General features: G+C 49.7%; 1 protein-coding gene across 4 annotated transcripts in view; it reads left to right on the top strand.

The window, feature by feature from the left end:
• Positions 1 to 20,434, top strand: part of NRP2 (neuropilin 2) — a 111,472-nt gene that overhangs the window by 54,663 nt on the left and 36,375 nt on the right. For all 4 annotated transcript variants that reach the window (XM_045520517.2, XM_010960122.3, XM_010960123.3 and 1 more), the window contains exons 8-12: positions 2,625 to 2,769; positions 3,858 to 4,207; positions 6,081 to 6,225; positions 10,438 to 10,554; positions 13,224 to 13,364. In XM_045520517.2, the coding sequence (XP_045376473.1) occupies positions 2,625 to 2,769; positions 3,858 to 4,207; positions 6,081 to 6,225; positions 10,438 to 10,554; positions 13,224 to 13,364 (898 nt within the window). The remainder of the gene's footprint in view (positions 1 to 2,624; positions 2,770 to 3,857; positions 4,208 to 6,080; positions 6,226 to 10,437; positions 10,555 to 13,223; positions 13,365 to 20,434) is intronic.

Genomic DNA, 20,434 nt, shown 5'->3' with positions numbered 1-20,434 from the left:
AGACATGGACCCCCGTGCCCACCCACCGCCAGCCTCCCAAGACAGTCCAAAGAATCAGTCGTTCCCCGACTGGGGAAAGATAGAGAAGGTTTCTTGGTGTTGACTGCCAAGGCTGAGAAATGAAGGGGCCAGATAAGATAAAACTGGGTATTAAAAACACATAAGACGTGCTGGGTTTCTAAACATTACCAGCGTGGTGTGTGTGCTGTGGATTAGCAGCCATGTTAAAGTTCAGATCCACTCAACGCTCTAATTCTATATTCACGTGGAAATCAAGCCCCCCCACCTCATATGAACTCCTTAGCATCTCCTGATGGAGGCCACACACCGTCACCGTCCTGGGGGAACAGGCCAGTGGTGGCCCCCCGCTGCTCACAGCACCTGTCCCCAATAAGCAGAATGCTGCATTTGCTTCTTCCCTGCCAGAGCAAAACAAAAAAACAAACAAAAAGCCTCTGCCTCATGTTGAATTCTAGGAGAACTGATTAATCTCCTCCCCTTGGATGCAGTTCCTGCAGCCCTTTCCTCAGAGCTGATGAGAAAGCCAAAGAACGGGCGTGGCGTGGTCTGGGCTTTCCCAGGCCCCCCTTGCGGTCGTCCCCCCCCAAGATTAGATCACAGAGGTTCTGGCATCTCTCACTTCCTTAGGTCTTCTCCCAGGTGTCTGGCTCTAACCCTCTTTCCTTCTGCTTTCTTGGCCCTTTTTCTTCCCTTGCTTTGTCTTCTCACCCCTCTTTGTCCTCAATCACGATGCAGGAAGCAGCCAAACAGAAACTGAGAGGGATGGGTGGGCAGGCAGTCCTGCCTCGGTGCCCGCTGCGGGCAACAAGGCTGCAGAGGAGGAAGCTGGCGTCCTGCGGGCTCGGGGGAGCTCCCCTGGAATCGGTGGGCTTAGCATCAGGAACTAGGGGTTTCAGCAGAGTACAGTGGACCAGGGGACACCTGTTTCCTCCTCTCCTTAAACAGGCCACTTCCCCTCATTTGGTTGCCAAAGGTATGATGTCTCTTAGCCTTGCCCCCCACCGTCAGTGAGGTGCTGTTAAATGGCTCTAATTCTGACCTTTGCAAGTGGGAAATATCAAAGGTTCGAGGTTGCCAAATGGCAGAGTTCCTAGTTACAGTTCCTAAGGAAGAAAGGACATGTTGTTAATTAGCTCTCAGCTCCCGTGCCGTTCTTTGCTCTTACCCAGAGCATGCTTCGTTGGGATTATAAACACACAGGGAACACATCACCGAACAGCAGCTCTACCTCCATTCCACCCATGCTTGGGGACCTTACGGGCTCCATGATGCCTAGCCACCAACATAAACACTGCAGATTTATTAAAAGAGGTGAGAGTCAAGGGAGGAAACCACAAGCCTGAAGCCTAAAAACACGGCAAGGGCTCGAGATCCAGACAGACATCCCTGAGCCTGTTTGTTCATCAGTAAAGTGGAAATAATAATACTTACCTCCCAGGGTGTTGTAGGCTAATTGTGTTTACACAGTGTCTGGCTCAAGGGTATTCAAATAGACCAAGTCCCCATTCCTCTTGTCCCAGCCTTGTCAGTGCCCAAACAGCTCCCACGCTGGAGGTGCCGTGAGCTGAAACATCTAGTCCCCCTTCCCAAGAGGATTTGCTAGTCTTTGAAGCCTTGGCTGTGAGTAGACTTACAGTCACCTGGTTGTTACAGGTATGATTTGGGAGGGATGGTTGGCTAGTTGGTCTTTCCCTCCATCCTTATCCAGGGAAACCAAGAGAAACTCATGTATACTTGCTCCAGCTACTCTTTTTTTCTTTTTTTAATGGAGAGCACAAAAAAGCATAAGATCCATATGGCAGTTATTGATTGAGGCCATCTGGTACGCTAGAACTTGCTCCTACCATCTTGGATTAGAAGCTACTCCGAAAAGCCTTTCCTCCCAGAAGAGATGCATTGGTCAGATGGGGACAGGGATGGATTTCATTACAAGACGGGCACTGCAGTGAGAGGAAGCCAGAGCAGGACTCCGACGGTCTGTCTGCAACCCTGACCCTACAACAAAGACCAGAAAGAACCAAGAAAGTGTTGATTGACACAGGGGCATGAGGGTAGATGGTGCCCCCTACCCTCTCACCCGCCGCATGGAGCAGGGAGGCCTCTAGGTAACTAACAAAAACAATTGTGAAGCCCTTTGTAATTATAAAACACTGCAAATCTTTCTGTATGCCTGCAACCTGAGGAAGTGGGAAAGTCAAGTTCAAGCTAGTGAGTGAGGTCAGCTAGCCCTAAAAGATGACATTTCTGCTCCATTTTTAAAGGATACCCTACTTTTTCTCTTTTTTTCCCCCCACCTCTCTCTTAGTTTCTGAAAGTTCACAGCCCCTTCCTCTGCTTTGCTGTCAACAAAGAGGCAACATTTTCCTTCCCTCCAAAAGTTTTTGTGAAGACCGTTCATTATTTTCAAGTTAGAGCAGTATGAGAAATTAAATTTTTTTTTCACGGTGTTTCCGAAATAAGCACTGAACAACAAACCCACTGATTATTTTTAAGGTTGAGAGAAATAAAATTGAACAGAACTGACCCCCCTCAATCAAAGACTGCTCACGTGGCTCAACCGCACGGGGAAATTCAATAACGCGGACTCGCATCTCATGTTACAGGTGTTCCAAGCCAACAACGATGCCACGGAGGTGGTTCTGAACAAACTGCACTCGCCGCTGCTGACGCGCTTCGTCAGGGTCCGCCCTCAGACCTGGCACTCGGGCATCGCCCTCCGCCTGGAGCTCTTTGGCTGCCGGGTCACAGGTAAAGTGGGGCTCCTGTGATGTCGGGAAGAGGACTGTGTCCTAGGCTCTGCTCCCCTTTGAACCCTCTGTAAACCGATGGCTTGGTTTTACCTGTAACTCAGTGTACAGGTATTGAACACACACTGACTCTAGACTCTGCCTTGCTGGGTACCGCTTCTTCACGCACACTCCCCTCATTCATTCACTGCGCGTGTACTGAGGGAAGACCTGCTGTGTGCCAGGCCCCACACTGGGAGCGGGAAAGGAACAGGAGAAGGGAACTAGCAGCTGGGGTCTCTGACATCATGGAACTTCCAGGCTGGTGGGCAAGATAGATAATAAGCAAATGCAAGCCCAGGGATGATCATACACTAAGATGCATGTGTGTAGGTAAAGGACAGGGTGCTCTGAGAGGGACTGAGGGGACTTCGTGGACTGTTGACTGGAAGTATGGGGACAACCTTTCTGAGGATGTGACTCTTAAGCTGGGGCGTGAGTAAAGCTGATGATGACTAAGTGGAAGGGCGTTTTGGGTAGCGGGAACAGCAGTAAAGAGCTGCGATAACACTTGTGGAAGTAAAATCCTAGCCCCAGGAAGGGGTCCATCTAGTTGGGGAAACAATCACCAGGTGACAATTTAGTGCTCAGCTGAGCTCCCCTGCTCACCGCCTCCAGGGGGGTCATTGGGTGTCTTGTCATCAAAAAAGGATGTGAAAGTCCCTGGCTAAGCATGTGAGATGCTCAGCCATGCCAGGTGCTGTGCTGCGAGTTTTGTAGACTAACGGAATCCTCACAACAACCCTCACAACAAGAGGCAAGTACTGCTATTAGCCTTCCTTTAGATCTAGGGAAGCTGAGGCACAGAGCACTTCAATCATTTTCCCAAGGTCACACAGCTAGTAAGTGACAAAGCAAACGTGAATACAGGCAGTCTGGCACCCAGTCCGGGCTCTTAACCACAGTGCTATCCTACCTTGAAATGTAAAGAAATCAGTTCTGACTTAATGTGTTTGATAGTCAGGTTCTTTGACAGCTCCCTGCTGATGGGGGTGGTTCCAGTTAGGAGGGTACCAGCAGAACCTCCTGTATCTTCCTCCCTCTCCCCAGATGCCCCTTGCTCCAACATGCTGGGGATGCTCTCTGGCCTCATCGCCGACTCTCAGATCTCTGCCTCCTCCACCCGCGAGTACCTCTGGAGCCCCAGTGCCGCCCGCCTGGTCAGCAGCCGCTCGGGCTGGTTCCCCCGGATCCCTCAGGCCCAGCCGGGTGAGGAATGGCTTCAGGTGGACCTGGGAGTGCCCAAGATGGTGAAAGGTGTCATCATCCAGGGGGCCCGTGGAGGAGACAGCATCACCGCGGTGGAAGCCAGGGCGTTTGTGCGCAAGTTCAAAGTCTCCTACAGCCTAAATGGCAAGGACTGGGAACACATCCAGGACCCCAGGACCCAGCAGCCAAAGGTAGGCTGTTCCTGGAGACTCGCTAACCTTGCCCCAAACAGGGAGGTTGATTTGGGGGTGCTGCTTTCCCGTCTTGACGGTCATCACCAACCCCTATAAGCCAATAAAACAAATATTAACTGAGAGCTTACTTTGTGCCCGGCCCTCTGCTCCATGCCTTATTTTAACCCTTACAACATCTCTAGAAGGTCGATCCTTTGGTCACTCCCATTTTAGAGACGACAAAACTCAAGCTTGATGTCACACCGAAGGTCCCGGAGCACCTGTGGTAGAGCCATGATTCAGACACGAGTCTCTCTCCAGAGCCAAAATGCCTAACCACTACTCAACACTGCCTTTCTAGTAACTTGGGCCCTCTATAGCCTCTTTTAGATAAAGTTTCCCTGGAAATGTCCAGACATCCAAAGGGGATGTGTTTCTTGGAGGCTCAACTATAGAAACTGGGGAATTTACTTCCAAAAACAACTGTTTTTCTGAATGTTACTGCATGCCTTTGTATTTTCCTGGTCTTGACTGTTTAGATCTTTCCTGCTTGTCACTTGGAGGCTGGGGAGAGGCTAGGGAAATTTACTCAGACCAAAGTGCAGGCCAGTGCAGTGCACCCTCTCCTGCCTTCAGAGGCATGAAGGTCAGCCTTCAACACGGGCCACGGAGGAGCCCCAGGAAGGGGAGAGGACATGACACCTCTGTCCCTATCCAGGTTAATCTCCCGGTCAGCCAGACATTCCTATCCTCATTGCTAAGTTACCCCTGGTTTTCCTCAGAAGAGCAGGGCCCCTAACAAGAAAGGGGTATCACATGTCTCTGTTTAACCCCTTTGCTAAGCAAATGTTTCCATTCTTAATGCAGAAGTGAGGGCTGGGTTGGAGGTTTTGTAATGCTGATGTAAACTCTCAGCTCATAATTCCAGAGGCTTGGAAAGGCTCAGGGCTTGGTAACTGGAACTTTCAGCAGATGGAGCAGAAATTGGACCACAGGCTTCCCCAGGGACAGCTGACCCTAGCTCTTCCGGACCATTCTGGGGGCCTGGGAAAGGAGATGGTCTTAGCTAGGATCAGAGCCTGCCCTCCCCATGACAGTGGCCCCCTTTCTGGAATTGTGAGCATCCTGCAAAACGAGGTGACTCACAGGCCCTGGCACACCTGCACACCAACATTCCCCGAAATCACTGATGCTCGGGTGTGCTCTGGGTTGGTTCCCCCACCTGGCTTCAGCCAAGGCAGCCCCACAGGCATCAGTTTTATGTAGCATGGTTCTAGGTGAGGTTTCTTTTAACAAAATTTCTTCCACTAGATGAAGGCTGGGGGATCAGGGAACACCGTCTTGGACCATCAATGTGTGACCAGAGGAAGTTGTCACTAGCCTAGAGAAGGGTTGGTCCCTTTCCCTTCAGCCTCTCAGTGACCTGGGACTTTCTAAATCTAGGCTTTCAAGCTGGGACTTTTTAAATCTAGACTAAAGCATCAGGGAAAGAACTTCTTTTTCTGATAAACTGAGAACTTCAGAACAAGCACAACAGTGTAAACCCCCTTCTCTCCTCTCTAGCCAAATCCCGCTTAAGACTCATTCAGACCCTAATTCTTTCCTGAATCCAGTTTCAATCCCAGAATAGAAGATAGAACCCAGCAATTACCGCTTTCATCTGTGCCCTGTTTTCCATGTTTCTGGGACCCTAACTACCTCCTAAATGAGTAAAAGCCTTGGTCTGAGAGTGGGGCTCCCCTGGACTGTAATGTCTGGTGACCATGCATCAGCTCTGCTGCTGCCTTCTGGTTGGTGTGAGGGGTGGGGAGGGGCATGGGGAGGAGGGGCAGCAGTGAGGGGGGAGGAGGGGTCCTGCTGAGAAGGGCTGGGTGGCCTGTCTCCCCTGCAGCTGTTTGAAGGGAACATGCACTACGACACCCCCGACATCCGGAGGTTCGACCCAGTTCCGGCGCAGTACGTGCGGGTCTACCCTGAGCGGTGGTCGCCAGCGGGGATCGGGATGCGGCTGGAGGTGCTGGGCTGTGGCTGGACAGGTAAGGTCCTCTTCCCACTGCAGTCTCACCTCCTCCCACTGCGGTCTCACTCACAGGGTCTTGTGACCTCGGCTTCCTGGGATGCCCCGGGAGGAGGTCAGACCTCCACGGGGACAGGGCGGAGGGGCAGCTGTCGCTGGTGACATCCCATCAGCTCAAAACCCGGCAGACCCCCCAACCCGCCCTGGATCCTGCCAAGCTCTGCCTCAGACCATGGGTACCTCAGACCACAGGTACTCTGGACTCAGGACAGTTTCTCAAGGGATGTGCTTTGTCTTTTTTAAAGGCCCATTTCAGTCCTCCAACCCGAGTCTCTCAAAAACAAATCATAACCACACGCCACCTACCCAAATTCAATTAGACCCTGACTCTTCAGGCCAGAGGGCTGTGGCTGTTGATTTAGGGAAGAAAAAAACCCTCATGATAATAAAGTAATCGGTTTATGTCTGAATCTGGCCTCCAGATGTCAGTGGCTAAGAGACTGCATTTTCATTTCGAAGCCACATCTGTAAAAAGCATTTATGAGCTCAGGAGGGACCCTGGTGCGGGGGAGCTGCTGGGAATAGGACTTCTTCCCAGTATGCGGTGTGCACAGGAGCCTCGCTCCGTCCCACCTCCCCCACGCTCAGGCCCTGGGAGCACCTGATTCTCCTGAACGAGGATGAGGCCCACTGGGCATGCCCACCCTTCATGTTTCCCGGGGAGTGCCCATCCTTCCAAATCAGGCCCCACCTTACCTGTGGGCATCTGCCCTCCTCCCCGGGCAGCGCTGGCACAGATCTCACAGGAGCTGGGGCTTGCTCACCGCCTGCCAAGCCAGTGCCAGCAGGGGCACCAGGGCCCCAGGTAGCTCCATTTTCCTGTCTGTGCCTTACCTGTCAGCAGCTTACCCAGCGGGGCGTTGTGAAGGATTAATGAGGGCATGTCGGAGAAGTGCTCTGGGCTCCCAGGGAGAAAAGTGCTGCCTGTGTGCCCGTTACGATGGCGCAGAGGGGGAGTCCCGTCGAGGCACGCAGGCTGGGAATTGGGCCCAAATTAGCCTTTCTCACCTTTGGATGGAAGGCAGCCCCAATGAACACATTGTAGTGGGAAGACACTTGACTCCCCATCATGTCGGTGTGAGGCCACGGTTCCCTGCAGCCTGCTGAGTGTGCGTCACCTGTCCTCTTGCAGGTGCTGAAAACTGCCCCTCCAACAGTGACCCAAGCTGGCTTCTTACGGCCAGAATCAGAGGGTTAGAGATGCAGGGGATGTAGGGGCTTCCAGGCCAGTGGCTTTCCAACATTTCTGACCATCATTCAATTTAGAATAAATTTATATCACAACCCTCTTGACTTACAAGCAGGCATGCACACACACAAGCGCACACACACGTGTGTGTGTGCATATGAGATATAGTATTAGTGCCTGGACTCGGGACAGATTGCCAAGCTCAAGTCCTACCTCTGCGATCGCTGGCTGGTTAACCTCTCAGCATCTCAGTTATCTTAGCTAAAGAATGGGGTTGACTGGGGTACATGTACACCCCCCACCCAGGATTGTTACGAAGAGTCAATAAAATAGTGGATAGAAAGTACTTAGCCTGCTGCCTGGCACCTAGTAAGCCTGTTATAACAAGTAAAAGTGACTGAAACAAAAGTTTCCTCCTAAAGCAGTGCTCATCTCTACCACGTGAGTGCAGCCTGAAATATTATAGTCCAGATTTTTAAATGCTAGTCAGGACCCATTAAAATGATCCACAACCTATTAACAAGGGTGACATGCAGTTTGGAAAAAAATCATAGATCCAGGCCAATCTCTCTCTCACAGATGGGGAAACTGAGTTCCAGAGAGAGGAGCCACTTACCAGAGCCACTCAGCCAACTGGGGGCTGACTCACTTCCCTCCCATCCCTGGCACCTCCTGCCACGCCTCTCCCAGGCGGCCCGCTTTATGACCCGCTGGACAACTGCTAATGGCCGTTTCCTCTTACTACCCATCCTCCACCAAAGCTGGCCCTGATCACACAGGCGATGGTCAGCAACAGGTTTCTCATTTCAAAGTCCTCCCAGCCATTCCTTGGAAGATCAGAGTAGGGGCTTGTTACCCTCTGTCCAGCCTCCTTCCCTTTGAAGTCTCTGACATCTGGTTTCAATTGCCGCGGAGTGTTGTAGTTTGATGGGCAGTTACCTCTCAGTGTCCAGTACAAGCACAGTGGACACGGAGGCCGGCTGCCGTCTCCTCGCTTTCAGTCACACACCCTGCCCTCTCGTTGCCTCGCCAGCCCCCTGCGCCCCTGGATTTAACACTCTCCCCGCCCACAAGGTCACCCCCTCTGCTACCTAACATTTCCAGGAATGGCTCTCCCAGGCTATGTGGCGTTCTGCTGTTCAGATTTCCACTCATTTCTGCAACTCATCCTTGCCCCCTTCTTCACTCCTACCCCCAGAGGAAAACAGGGAAAATAATGGGCTGGGTTGAGCTGCCACAGCTAAAAAATTTGACGGGGTGCTTCACCTGTTCGTTTGTGTTTCAGATGCTTAGTCCTTGCCTGGCTGCCCGTAGTTTGCTTTACAATAGAGTTGGAGATTCTATGACACAGTGACAAATTCGAACTTACAAATTAGGACGCTTTGAGGTTATTTGCTATTTATGGTAAGCAAGAGGCAGACACGGCAAAGGGAAGGATGAAAGGTTATGTGTCTAGTTTTTAGTAGCAGAAAGATGGGAAGTCGACTGTGAAAAAGCTGTTCAGTGTATTTAGCCATTTCCTTCGGCTCCTGGCTTTATTAACCAGTATCCTGAAGGATGCCTGACAAAGGCGTCTGATCACGTACAGTGGTGCAAAGGGACCACATAGAAACGGGCGGAACCGTGCTCGGGCTTATTCAGGGAGTCTGGCTGGAGGGCAGCTCTGGGATGGAGACCACACCCCACAACACGTGGGCCTGAACACCAGTCACCAGAACTCCTTCTGTCCCCACCCAGGGCCTGACTCACAGTTTCATTCAGTTCATAAAGGTTGCTGAATGAATGATGGGCGTGAGCTAATAAACAAGTGAATGGATGGGTGAATGAATCACCGAGAGCAGGTCCCAACTGCCTGCTTGCCCCCAGGCCCAGCCAGGTTTGGTCACATGCTACTTGTAGTATTTTGAATAAGTTGCCAACATTGACAAGTCTGGAGGTTTTCCATGGGGATTGTTTTGCTTCCTGGGGCAGGGGTGGGGGGGGTTTTTTTTTTTTTTTTTTGCAAGATCTGGCCACACTGGGCCACTGCTTCTTGGAGTCTGCTGGAGCCAGTCAGGTTGGTGGCCTCCTTTAAACCAGGCGAACAGGATCCCTCCGCCCCCTTCTCTCCCACCCTTTACTCTCCCAAACCCTAGTTGGCCATCCTTCCTTACAGCAGCTGCTTGCATTCAAGAAGCATTTGAAATTGCCACACCCTGACCTAAAGGCACAGCCCCTAGTGGTTTCCACCAAATGAGTCTGAGTCCCTTTGAGCCCGTATTCTTTCCCATCCAGTTTTGTGCAAACACGAACAACAGTGTCCGGGGTTTCCTCTGGCTTCGGCCATTGTGCCTGATGATTTTGTAATAGGTGGGCTCCCAGGTAGCTTTGGTTCAAAAAAGTTCCTTCTGACTCCGAGAAGGCTGAGAAGGGAAGGCCTATTCCCTATGCAGGCAGGGTGCGGGGGTGGGGGTGTGAAGACATAGCAGTGGCCCCCTGAGGGGCCGTGCGCGGATCGGTGTTTTCCGGGGGGGAGTCAATTCGTTTACCCAGATTTTTTTTTTCGAGCCATTTTTGATGGGTGTCGTTCACTGTGTGTGTCGGTGCATCACCTGATGTCTTAAACAGAGTATATGGTTGGACCCTGCCTGGGGTCATCGTTACCCACAGTCATTACTGCCTGGCGGGGCCTTTTGTGCTGGTCTTGGGGCCTCTGCTGTGGAGTAAAGAGGGTGGGTTTGTGTGTGCACCTCTGTCACTGCTGTTTCTGCAGCTTGGGGCCGTTCTCCCACAACTTAGGCCGTGGTCCTGACTTCCTCAACAGCACACAGAAGTGACTTCAGGAGTGTGTGTGTGTCTCTCTGTCTGTCTTGGTTTTCCTTTTTCCTTCCTTCTCTGCAGGCCCAGGCTTGGAGAGGAGACAGTATTGGAATCTTCCTCCTGCTGGGTTTCAACACGGGCCTATCACACAGCATTCACTTCCCTTCCTTTGCCTTTACGCAGACTCAAAGCCCACAGTAGAGACACTGGGACCCACCGTGAAGAGCGAAGAGACCACCACCCCGTACCCCATCGACGAGGAGGCCACGGACTGTGGGGAGAACTGCAGCTTTGAGGATGGTGAGGATGGGGCCAGAGTCTTATTTCATCCAGGGTAGCACGGGGGCCAACCAGTAGGCTGGCCCATGGCTGGGGCAGGGACCCGGGGGCCCCCTGGGTCAGAGGTCAGGGAGGTGCGGCACATAGGGGCTGGGGGCAGTGGCCGTTTCGAATCAGTTGAGAAGCATTTAGGTACTGGAACAACCAGGACAGACTCAATGGTCATCAGCTGAGATAAGGATCTGTCCAAAGAGGACTCCTCCTTTGAGAAGCCTCCTTTCTTAGCCCTCACTTCACATCTTTAGAGTCCACAGCCATGATCTCTCTTCCCACTGAACTGTGAAGTCGGGTCCCCATGGTAGAATCCAGTGACGATCTGGTGTCGTCCAGGGGACTTGGTCATGGAGCACGATTGTTGGGTTAACTCAGCGGCTAACCGTGACTTAATTGCATTTCCCTATGTCTTTCACCACCACTGGCTGAGGAAGCAGGACAATTATGACAGTTAGATGGTGCATCTCAGGCTCCGTGAGGTGAGTGCAGGTCAGTGACAAAGGCGAAGGGGCCAGAAGGCGTCTCAAGTATTCCTTCAAAACTCAGGGCCTCCTCATTTCAGATCAGTCCCTTCACATGGGAAATCTGTGTTACTTTCATTTCATTGTCTACGCATATCTAACTTAGATACAAACACTAATTGGCAGAGCCCAAAAGGACATCACATCGTAAATCTTCCTGCTAAGGTCACAGAGCACGAAGACATTCCTAACAAACCACAAATTTTGGAACACCTGGCATTTTTGGCTAGAATTTAATGCCCGACAGCCTCAATTTACAGTAAATTACTGATCATTATTAAACACTCATTAAACCAAATGAGGGAAGATGGGTGAAGAGGCTTGGAAGGTGATGGAGACATAATAATGTAGCACCAAGTCAGGAGGCAGAGGGTGAAACCTGTGGAACCTGCAGCCTTAGCCACTCAACAGTATTAACAGGAGCTGCACTGTCGGAGTGGACGGCTCCCAAAAATGGCTACAAAGAAGAATGGGGGAAGAGCCAAAAATAAATGCTGAATCTGTGTGACTGCAAAATGATAATTTAATGCATATGCTTTTAGGAATGTGCTTTTGTACATTGCGTGGGCGGGGGGAACCCTCTTGGTCAGGGATAGCTGAATACAGAATTCTGACATTTTAATGAACTTCTTGTTGTTTTATGAAGAGGAGAAAGAGACTTAGAGAATCTTCCAAGACATGTTTAAAAGAGTTTGAGAGCCAGCAGGGGAACGCAGTCATTTATGACATGGTTTTGGATTAGCAGGGTCAGCTTGGTGGAGGGCAAAAGGAGCGGGTTTCATCTAAATAGCAAGCCGAAGGAAAATTTCAGGGTTCTGCTGAAAACTTTCAGAAGTTTAATATAATTTTCCCGTTTATAGTGGTTTGTTTCATTTGAGGTTTCTTTGGTGGTTCCTCCCATCTCTCGCTCTCTCTTTTTTTTTTTTCAAAAGATCTCTTTGTAGAATTGGGTTCCTGAGATACAGAGTGCATATAAACATTAGAGGGGAATTATGGTTTATTGAATTACTCCATATTTTTGAACGGAAAAATAGAAATTTAGAAATTGTCAGGAGAAAGGGATGGTGAGGGCTAAGGACTGAGTTTTCCAAGCCACAGGTTGACGCTTCAGTAATAGATTCCATGTGTTTCTTCTCGACTTCAAGCTGACTTTGGCCAAGGGTGGGCAAATATTAAATAAGCTCTCTTGGGAAGGGGAAGCACGAACAGGGCTCTGTGTGATCTGTCCCTGAGGCTGGCAGTGTCCTTCCCCTCAGAGGTGAGCCCTGTAGCAGCCCTCCCCGGGGTGTGAGCAATTTCTTTCCCCCCAGTCTGTTGTTCCCTTTAGACTTCCTAACCTGCATTCTAGGCCTTCCCCACGGAAATTCCTCTCTGGGAACCCTGAGAAGGGAAGTGAAAAGGCCAAAGACCCCACTTCCTCCCTGCCACCAGCGTTAGCCAACACTTTTCCGCTGTCTCTGCAGCCACCGCCTGCAAGAATCCAAATTTGGGTCCCCATTTCCTCTCTTTCCCCTGCCTCTTCCCCAGCCCCACAGAATCACATGTCTGGCACCAGCTCAGACTGGATTTTTAGAACTGAGTGGAACCTCAAAAGAAACTTGGGTTCCGTCTGTTAGCTTAGAGGTGGGCAGCCAAGCAGATGTGGACAAGCGTTGTGTGGTCTCGCCTTAAATTTCCATTCTCTGCTGCCCCTGGAATCCTGGCCCTTGGGCACTCAGTGCCACGTGCAATGATTTTCCCTCCTGATCAGCGCTGGGCTGGGCTGTAGGCTGGTCTGCCCACCCCTCCACACCCCATTTTGCCCTAACATGCCAAGTTTCCCGCCTGGCAGTGCCTCCCCACGGGGGGTGCCGAACTGACTGGGTCTTCGAGACCTGTCACAGGGAGGTGAAGGGGAGCAAAGAAGCCTTGGCTTTCAGGCCTGGGAAGGATGAGACCAAAGGCTGACCCAAAAGCCAACAATCACCAAGCCGAGTTAAATGAATAAGCAACGGGAACCACTTCTTTCTCAGCTGTCTCCTTAGGCCTTGCCAGCCATTCAAATAGCGCCACCGTGGCTGTTTTCAGAACCTGTTTCATTTGCCTTGTTTTGGGTTATTTTTTTCCCCCTTTTAGACAAAGATTTGCAGCTCCCTTCAGGATTCAACTGCAATTTTGACTTCCCCGAGGAGCCCTGTGGTTGGATGTATGACCATGCCAAGTGGCTCCGGAGCACCTGGACCAGCAGCTCCAGCCCCGACGACCGGACGTTTCCAGGTAAGCCGGCTGCGAATTAAGAGATGAAAGAGTTAAGGCCAGCCTGCTCCACGTCTTTCAGCCCCAGATTCCCTGACGAACTTCCTAACTTCCCGCCACAGAGCAGCCCTCTGCTCTTTGCCCACAAACCACCAGCCTTGTCTTACAACGTCACCCTCCAGAATAGCCGGTTGGCCGTTCTGAGCCCTGTCTTGTGATTACAGTGCAGCCTGGAAGCAGGGAGGGAGTGAGAGAGGCCAAGATAAAAGACAGAGGAAGAAGAAAGAAAGAGCAGTTGGGAGGGCCCAGGAGAGGTGATGAGTCAGTATCCCTTTGTTCCCGTGGCCAGTGCTTGCTGCCACCATCTCAGAGCCTCCTGTCAACTCCAAGCTGAGTATTGTTCCTAAAATGGCTCATGGGGGAAGCCCTGGCCTCAAGCCAGACTGGTCCTTCTTGGAGGGTACCGTTGCTTCTGTAGCATCCCAGTCGAGGGCCTGAAACACCGCCACATCCATGGGTTTCTAGCAGAGCTGCCTGCCACTGGCCTCTCGAAGAGCGTGGCTGCCAGTCCTTGAGATATTGTGAAGCCGCCCTTTGGGTTTCAGAGAGCCACATTTCAGAGCCTCTCCGGCACTACTGAGAGGTAGAAGCAAAGGTTGTCCACTCTCCCCACTGTCTCATGTTTTCACAGTGTTGTTCTGGGAAATGTTTAACAACTGGCTCTCCAAGTTAAAAACAAAAATACCTGCTTTGGAATATTTGCCACTGTCCGTGGGGTAAATCCTCCCACTGTGGTTGAATTCAAGCCACCAATGTGACATATCGGAGGTGGCGTTGAGAAGGGCAGCAACACAGCCTTAGATAGGTTTTTTTCCATTACGCAGATACAATAGACGTAAATAATTTGGGCGGCATAGATACCGGTACAGTGTGCTAAAATCACTAGGAAGTGCTGAGATTTGGTTTTTAATATAGCTTTATATAATTTAATTTTTAATAACACTTGCCTTTAGCAGCTGGCTTGCAAAATTCCAGAAAACATAACAGTTGGCTCTCACCAGCCAGTGGTACACATTGCTCCAGCACATCACATGTTAGCTTTCAATTTTCCTGGACCTTAGGTCTGCATAAACATTTGAGAGGAAAGGGGTTAATTCTGAAAATTAGTAGATCATATGTTGCCTGATTAGAGAATAAAAGGGGGGAGGGACCTCCCTGCTGCAGAGGCCCCCAGAGATGCTCTGCTGCCCCTTGTGTCCCCTGTCCCCAGGGGATGGCAGTGGGACAGACGTTAGGAGAGCACCGCGGGCCGCCTCCTGACACAGCCCACACTTGCTTTCCCAGAGGGTCACAGCGTCTGCTCTGGAGAAAAAACATTTTCATATTTCAAGTGTTTATCTCTTCAGCATTTGAGTGCTCAGGGAGATTAATATCTGAAGATCACCACGGCCTCGGGCAACAGGAGAGAACACTTACCCTCGTCCCAGCCTTAATCACCCTCCCCCTTCTCGTTCACTGCAATAATGTTTAATTAATATAATGAGCCTCCTGCACGCTGGGAAAAAAAAATACTTATTTTTATAACCCAGCCTGGATTTTTCATTTCATTTCCTCTCCTTTGAGACTTGGCCCAATTAATTGGTGCTTTTTCCCAACCCCTACTTTTTATCCAAACGTAAAGAAGGTTTGTGGCTGTGTATGTGTGTGTGTGCATGGTATTTATAGGTGTGTATTTGTGGGTTGTGTGTGTATGTGTTTCTTTCTTAAGGTATTTGTGTTTTTTATGTGTATATGCATTTGTTGTGTGTTCTTATGGGTAAATGTATGCGTGTTTGTAGATATGTGTATGTGTGTATTTGGTTTGTGTGCATGTGTAAATCTATGTACGTGTTTGTGTGTGTGTATGTTTGTGTGTGTCTGTATGTTTGAGTGTGTTTGTGGTTTATATGCACAAGCGTGTGTGTGTATGTGTAAGGTGTGGTAATGGGGCAGCTTGGCTGAGGCACTTTGAATAAAGGGATGCAGAGGACACAGTAAGGGGAAATTTCCTGGCTCTTATCCATCGCGCCCATCTTCAGGTTCTTTCTAATAATTCAGCTTCCTCCCTTGCACTCTCCTGAGCAGATTTTCTCTAAGAATGTCTGAGGCCAGCCCTGTGCAGGCTCCAAGGCCACCAATTAGCACATGACACTTTGGGGGGAGCTTGAGTTCCTCTCCCTTTGACGCCGTTCCCTCCGCCCGCTCCTCGCCCAGCCCTCACCCTCCCCTGATGCCCCAGCGGCAGGCGACCTGGCTACTGGCTGGGGATCCTCATCGCTGCCCTCATTTCACTTGAGTCATGACACCCTGCGGTTCGGGAGGGCTTTTCAGAGCACTGTCACGGAGCGGGCAGAAGCCCAAGCTCTGGCTGGCTGGTGGGGATGGGGAGAAAATTAGGGCCACAAGGCACTGCTAGAGCTCATGTAGTTTCTCCCTTAAGAGTTATTTTCCTCTTCCAGAGGAATCCCTCAAGTTTGGGAAAGTGGCACTTGGACACTGCTCCCAAAACAAAATCTTAATATTGTTTTGAGAGCCCTTCCGTCCAGCCTCTGATGATTTAAAAACTCATTGGCTGTACTTCCCATTTCCCTTCTCCTTACAAGACTCGATACTGGGCTTTAGGCAGGAGAGGATAGAAAGCTCTTTCTGTTCAGGGTGGTCCTTTCTTCTTCTTCTTCTTTAGAAAAAATGGGGGCCCTGCGGGGAGCAGTTGGGAGAAAGGAAACAGCTGTGCTTGGTTAGGGGCAGGGCCAGAGCCAGTGGGTTCAGAGCCCGGGACCTTCCAAGTCAAACCTGGAAGCCACTGTGCCACCCACCGATCCCCACTCACAAAGAGGAGACCGCCCCACTCTTTGAGAGAAGTGTGCTCTGTGTTTTATCCCCTTATTAGATATGTAAACAACAGTAATTACACTTAAGGAAGGCGGCATCTCCATCCAGGGTAGAGGGAGCCCAGAGGAAAGAAAAAAGGAAGCAGCCGTGTTGAAATATCAGACACAGGCTGTTTGATTAGACGTGTCTGTGGAAACGACTTAAACATTCCTTAGATGTTTTCTGATTTAGTTCTTTTCTCATGTTTTGTTTTGTTTTTCTTTTCTTTTCCTTTTAAGTAAGCACTTAGCTCTGTTCTTTTGGCTAGTGGTATTGGTTGCTTAAGGCTGACGAGACACCCACTGGTTTTATTCCACTGTTTTTGTTTTTCAAGATAGTCTTTCGAGACACTCAGAGTTTTCTTTTTTTTAGCTTGTAGCTTAGATGCCTGGAGTGTGTTCCTGCCGGCCCCTGGGGGCCGTGTTCCAAATCCAGTGACCCCTAGTGGTTGTAGAGGAGCCGGTACCACGTTCCCTGAGAAGCCACCTTGCCTTTGCCCTGTACCTACAGGGACACAGAAAATGTCTTCCCTAGTGGGAACTGCTATATTTCCTACAGACGTTCTCTGGGGTGTTGACCATAAACAGAAAAATTTGAGGCCGATCAGATTCAGATCTTTAAGGAAGGCAAAACCTCCCTGAGATGCTCTGGTGAGCCCGTGGGTCTAGAGCTGCCCCATTTACCTGCCCTGCTGACGTGGTAGCCGCTAGCCACATGTGACTATTTTCATTGTAATTACTTAAAATTAAATTAAAATTAAATCCAGATAAAACATCAGTTCCTGCATCACACCAGCCACATTTCAGGCTTTGGTGTAAACCAAGAGGCAAGTAAGTAGGAGGTTGTGCCTCCTCTATGACCCCTTGGTGGATGTGTTCAGTGGCTGGTATTTTTGTCACTGTGTCATTCGACCTCAGTGAGTAATCATAGTAAAGCAAGCGAGTAACATAGCATTAGATAGTGTAAGAACTGTTTTATTCAGTCAAAAGAGTAAACACCAAGTAATACCAGGAATAGTAATGCTAATTGTTTTACTATTATTATGATGATTATCGTCAGGAATGAGACAAGAAGACCAGAGATAAAGCTTTAGAATCTTCAAATGCATGTTCTTCTCCGTATTTGTTGACCTCATGCAGTGTGATTACATATTACTTCATTTCAGTAACTCTAAGTCACGGGAGTGACATATAGAAAACAGGCAAAGGCGATTCGAAATAGCACGCAATTATAAGAGGACAGAGCTTTGGCTACCTAGCAATTATATGTTTATCGGATTGAGAGACCAGAACCTTTATTCTGGGCTCAAAAACAAGCTCAAGTGAGAGCTAAGTCAAGAACACGATGTTCTGAAATACCCGAATTTTACAAATGGCGGCCATTCCATCAAATGTAAGTGCTGGGCCTGTTGACGTCTCGTAGAGCTGTTCCAGTGCAGGCTGAGCCACTGAATAAACTCCATGAGAGTGGAGAACCAGACCTGTGAGTCACTGTGGGCTTACACACACGAGAGGCTCAAGTGTGGGTGGGTGTGGTGGGCAGCTGGGCACAGAGAAAATGACTGATGAGCGAACTTGCTTGCAAGGGGCTTGATTTTGGGTAGTGAGCTAGCAGTGACTCCGTGGATTAAAAAGAAACTCTGTGAACTCAAAAGACCTTCCTCAGAGGCGGGACCGATGGCAGCAAACAATTCAGACACTGGATTGGCAGGAGCTTGAATTGCCTTCAGAAAGAGGTTGCTGTGGCTTGGCAGGGCACAGCCACTATAAACACAGAGACGGGAACGTCTCGGGCTTAGACCGTGCTGGATAATTAAAGAGCAGGGACAGCTTGGCTAAAAGAAAGCCAGTATTCAAGGAATAACTTCAGCTGGAAAAGGAAAGCATAGAGGCCCCTCTGTAAGGAAAGTAGGACAGAAAACATCTCTGACTTTGTAGAAAAGACAGCAGGAGAGAGAAGAAGCTATTATTCTTTTTTTTCTGAAAATCACGATTGGTTGAGTGTGTAGATGGATAATGAAGGGGCAGAGTGATAACAAGACTGACTCAACCGCAGACAGCTGACACGCAAAGCTGACATACCAAAAAAATAGCCGTTCTAGAGACTCCTGCAAAGCCCAGGCCTGAAACCTCAAATGTCCACAAAACGGTCAGTTGTAAACCTTGAGCACATCCCGCTGAGTTCATCCGAAGTCAGTGTTTCCTTTAGCCAGTTGTTAATTTGAGGACCTTAGCAGAGATAGACTGACCTTGGGAGGCCAGCTGAGGGGCTGACTCCTGTTTTAAGCATGACCTGTACAGAGACCATCTCTCCCGCTGCACTAAATCTTCTTTCAGATGGTGGTTCTGGTAGGAGGGCGCGATGCTAGCCAGGAGATGTGTGTGTTGGGCAGATGGTGTGTTTGGCTTTACGATAGCCAGGAGGATCAGACTGGTGATTTATTTCAGGATTTGGTAAGGTGTCGGCGCCATTAGACTCCATGGCTGTTGGGCCAAGAGCAGTCACATGATCACCCGGCACTCAGGCAGCTGAAGCCAGATGCGGTCGTAAATCGCCAGGTGAAATGTCAGGAGACCCTTTCTAGAGACAGCAGCAGGTTAAGACGCCTGCATGACCTGGTCCTCTGCACTTCCTCTCTGCCCTTCTGAACCCCTCTTGTTCATTCCCGTGCGATTGTTTTCCCTGTGTCACGGGCAGCAACAGATGTTTTGAGTCAAGGACCTAGCAAAATGCTTCCCAAGTATGTCAGGTCCGGGAGGAGAGGGATTGGATCTCTGGGACACTTTTTTCTTCATTCTCTTTCTGCGACTGAATGTGTTTCCTTTGCATTGTTTATTTGCTGGAAGCTATCCATTGCCGACATCACTGCCATCAGCTACAAAAACAAGACAGCCTCCAGTAAGGGCTGGTTCTTAGCTGGTTGATTGTCAGGTTTGGGGACCTCTTCACCATCCTTTAGCTTTTCTCCAAAGCCTAAGTAAATCTACAAAGCAGCCCACCCATGCCAGGCCAACCCTTTGCTCTACCAGGTAATCGACAGCCACGGCTGCTTAAAAGTTCCTCTGGGTTTGGCAGCGGTGGGCCATAAATTAGAACATCCCAGAAGAGCAGACTTCACTGATGGCACATGTGCTTTGCTCTCAGCAGATAGATGGGTGCCACGACTTAAAAGAACTGAAGCCCTTAGCTTGGAGAAGGGTCTGTAGAGACCTCACACAATAAAAGGCCTGGAAAGTGGACATTTAAAAGAGACAAAGGTTGTGCTTCCTGAGGAAGTGAAGACCAGAGTCTTAATTCTTCATGAGTGAAAATGTTTCTAAGGCAGAGGACAGAAGTTGGCTGTGCTCCATCGGGCATGGAAGGAGGACATGTGTCTAAATGACAGCAGGAAAACTTAAAACTGAATTTAAGAAGTTCTTGACAGTTAGGGTTGTGACCTAGAAAACACATTGGCGGCATGGCCTATGGAAACTCCTTCTCTGGAGAATTTAAAGCAAAGGGTGGACAGCTGTTCTGGGGATGTTTTCGGTGTGGTTCCTCTGGACAGCAGGGCTGGCCCCATCTAAACCATCGTTTGAGGTTCTGCTTTCATTCCAGAATCATGTATGATTTTGTTTAATCTACAGTAGATTGACACAGAAGACACATGGTAAACAACTTGGAGCTGGCTGGCTTCTGGGGTGAGGACAGATCTGGGAACCATTTTATTCCAGAGGACATCTTTACTGTCCTCAAGCCAAACCTTACTTCCTTTGAGGCTTGGATTGGTCTTCCCAAGTTATGGGCGCCCTTTTGATCCTTTCCTTTCTTTAAAAAAACAAAAACAAAACCGAAAAGACAAGCATAGGAGGCAGTGATGGTGGTAGAAATAAAGATTGTAGCTTTTATAGCACTTCTGCTGTGTCCCTGTTCCTGTGCAAAGCAGCTTACAGGGCTGGTTCCATCTCCTCCTGCTCACAACCCTGTGCAGGATTGCTGTTATTATATCCATTTCACAGATGGGAAAACTGAGGCTTTCAAAGATTAGTGAGCACGAGGCTGGGATTCCAGCCTGGGTAAGAGGCAAGGCTCTGATGATTTTACTCAGTCCAGTCAGAACTCTCTAGCTGTGGTCTGGGTCGCATGACTTCAGTTCTCTGGGCCTCAGTTTCCTTTTTGGTAAAAATGGTACTTACTTCACA

Source organism: Camelus bactrianus, chromosome 5 (assembly GCF_048773025.1).
Source record: "Camelus bactrianus isolate YW-2024 breed Bactrian camel chromosome 5, ASM4877302v1, whole genome shotgun sequence".
NCBI classification, from domain to species: domain Eukaryota; kingdom Metazoa; phylum Chordata; class Mammalia; order Artiodactyla; family Camelidae; genus Camelus; species Camelus bactrianus.
This window is presented reverse-complemented; position numbering and strand designations above follow the sequence as displayed.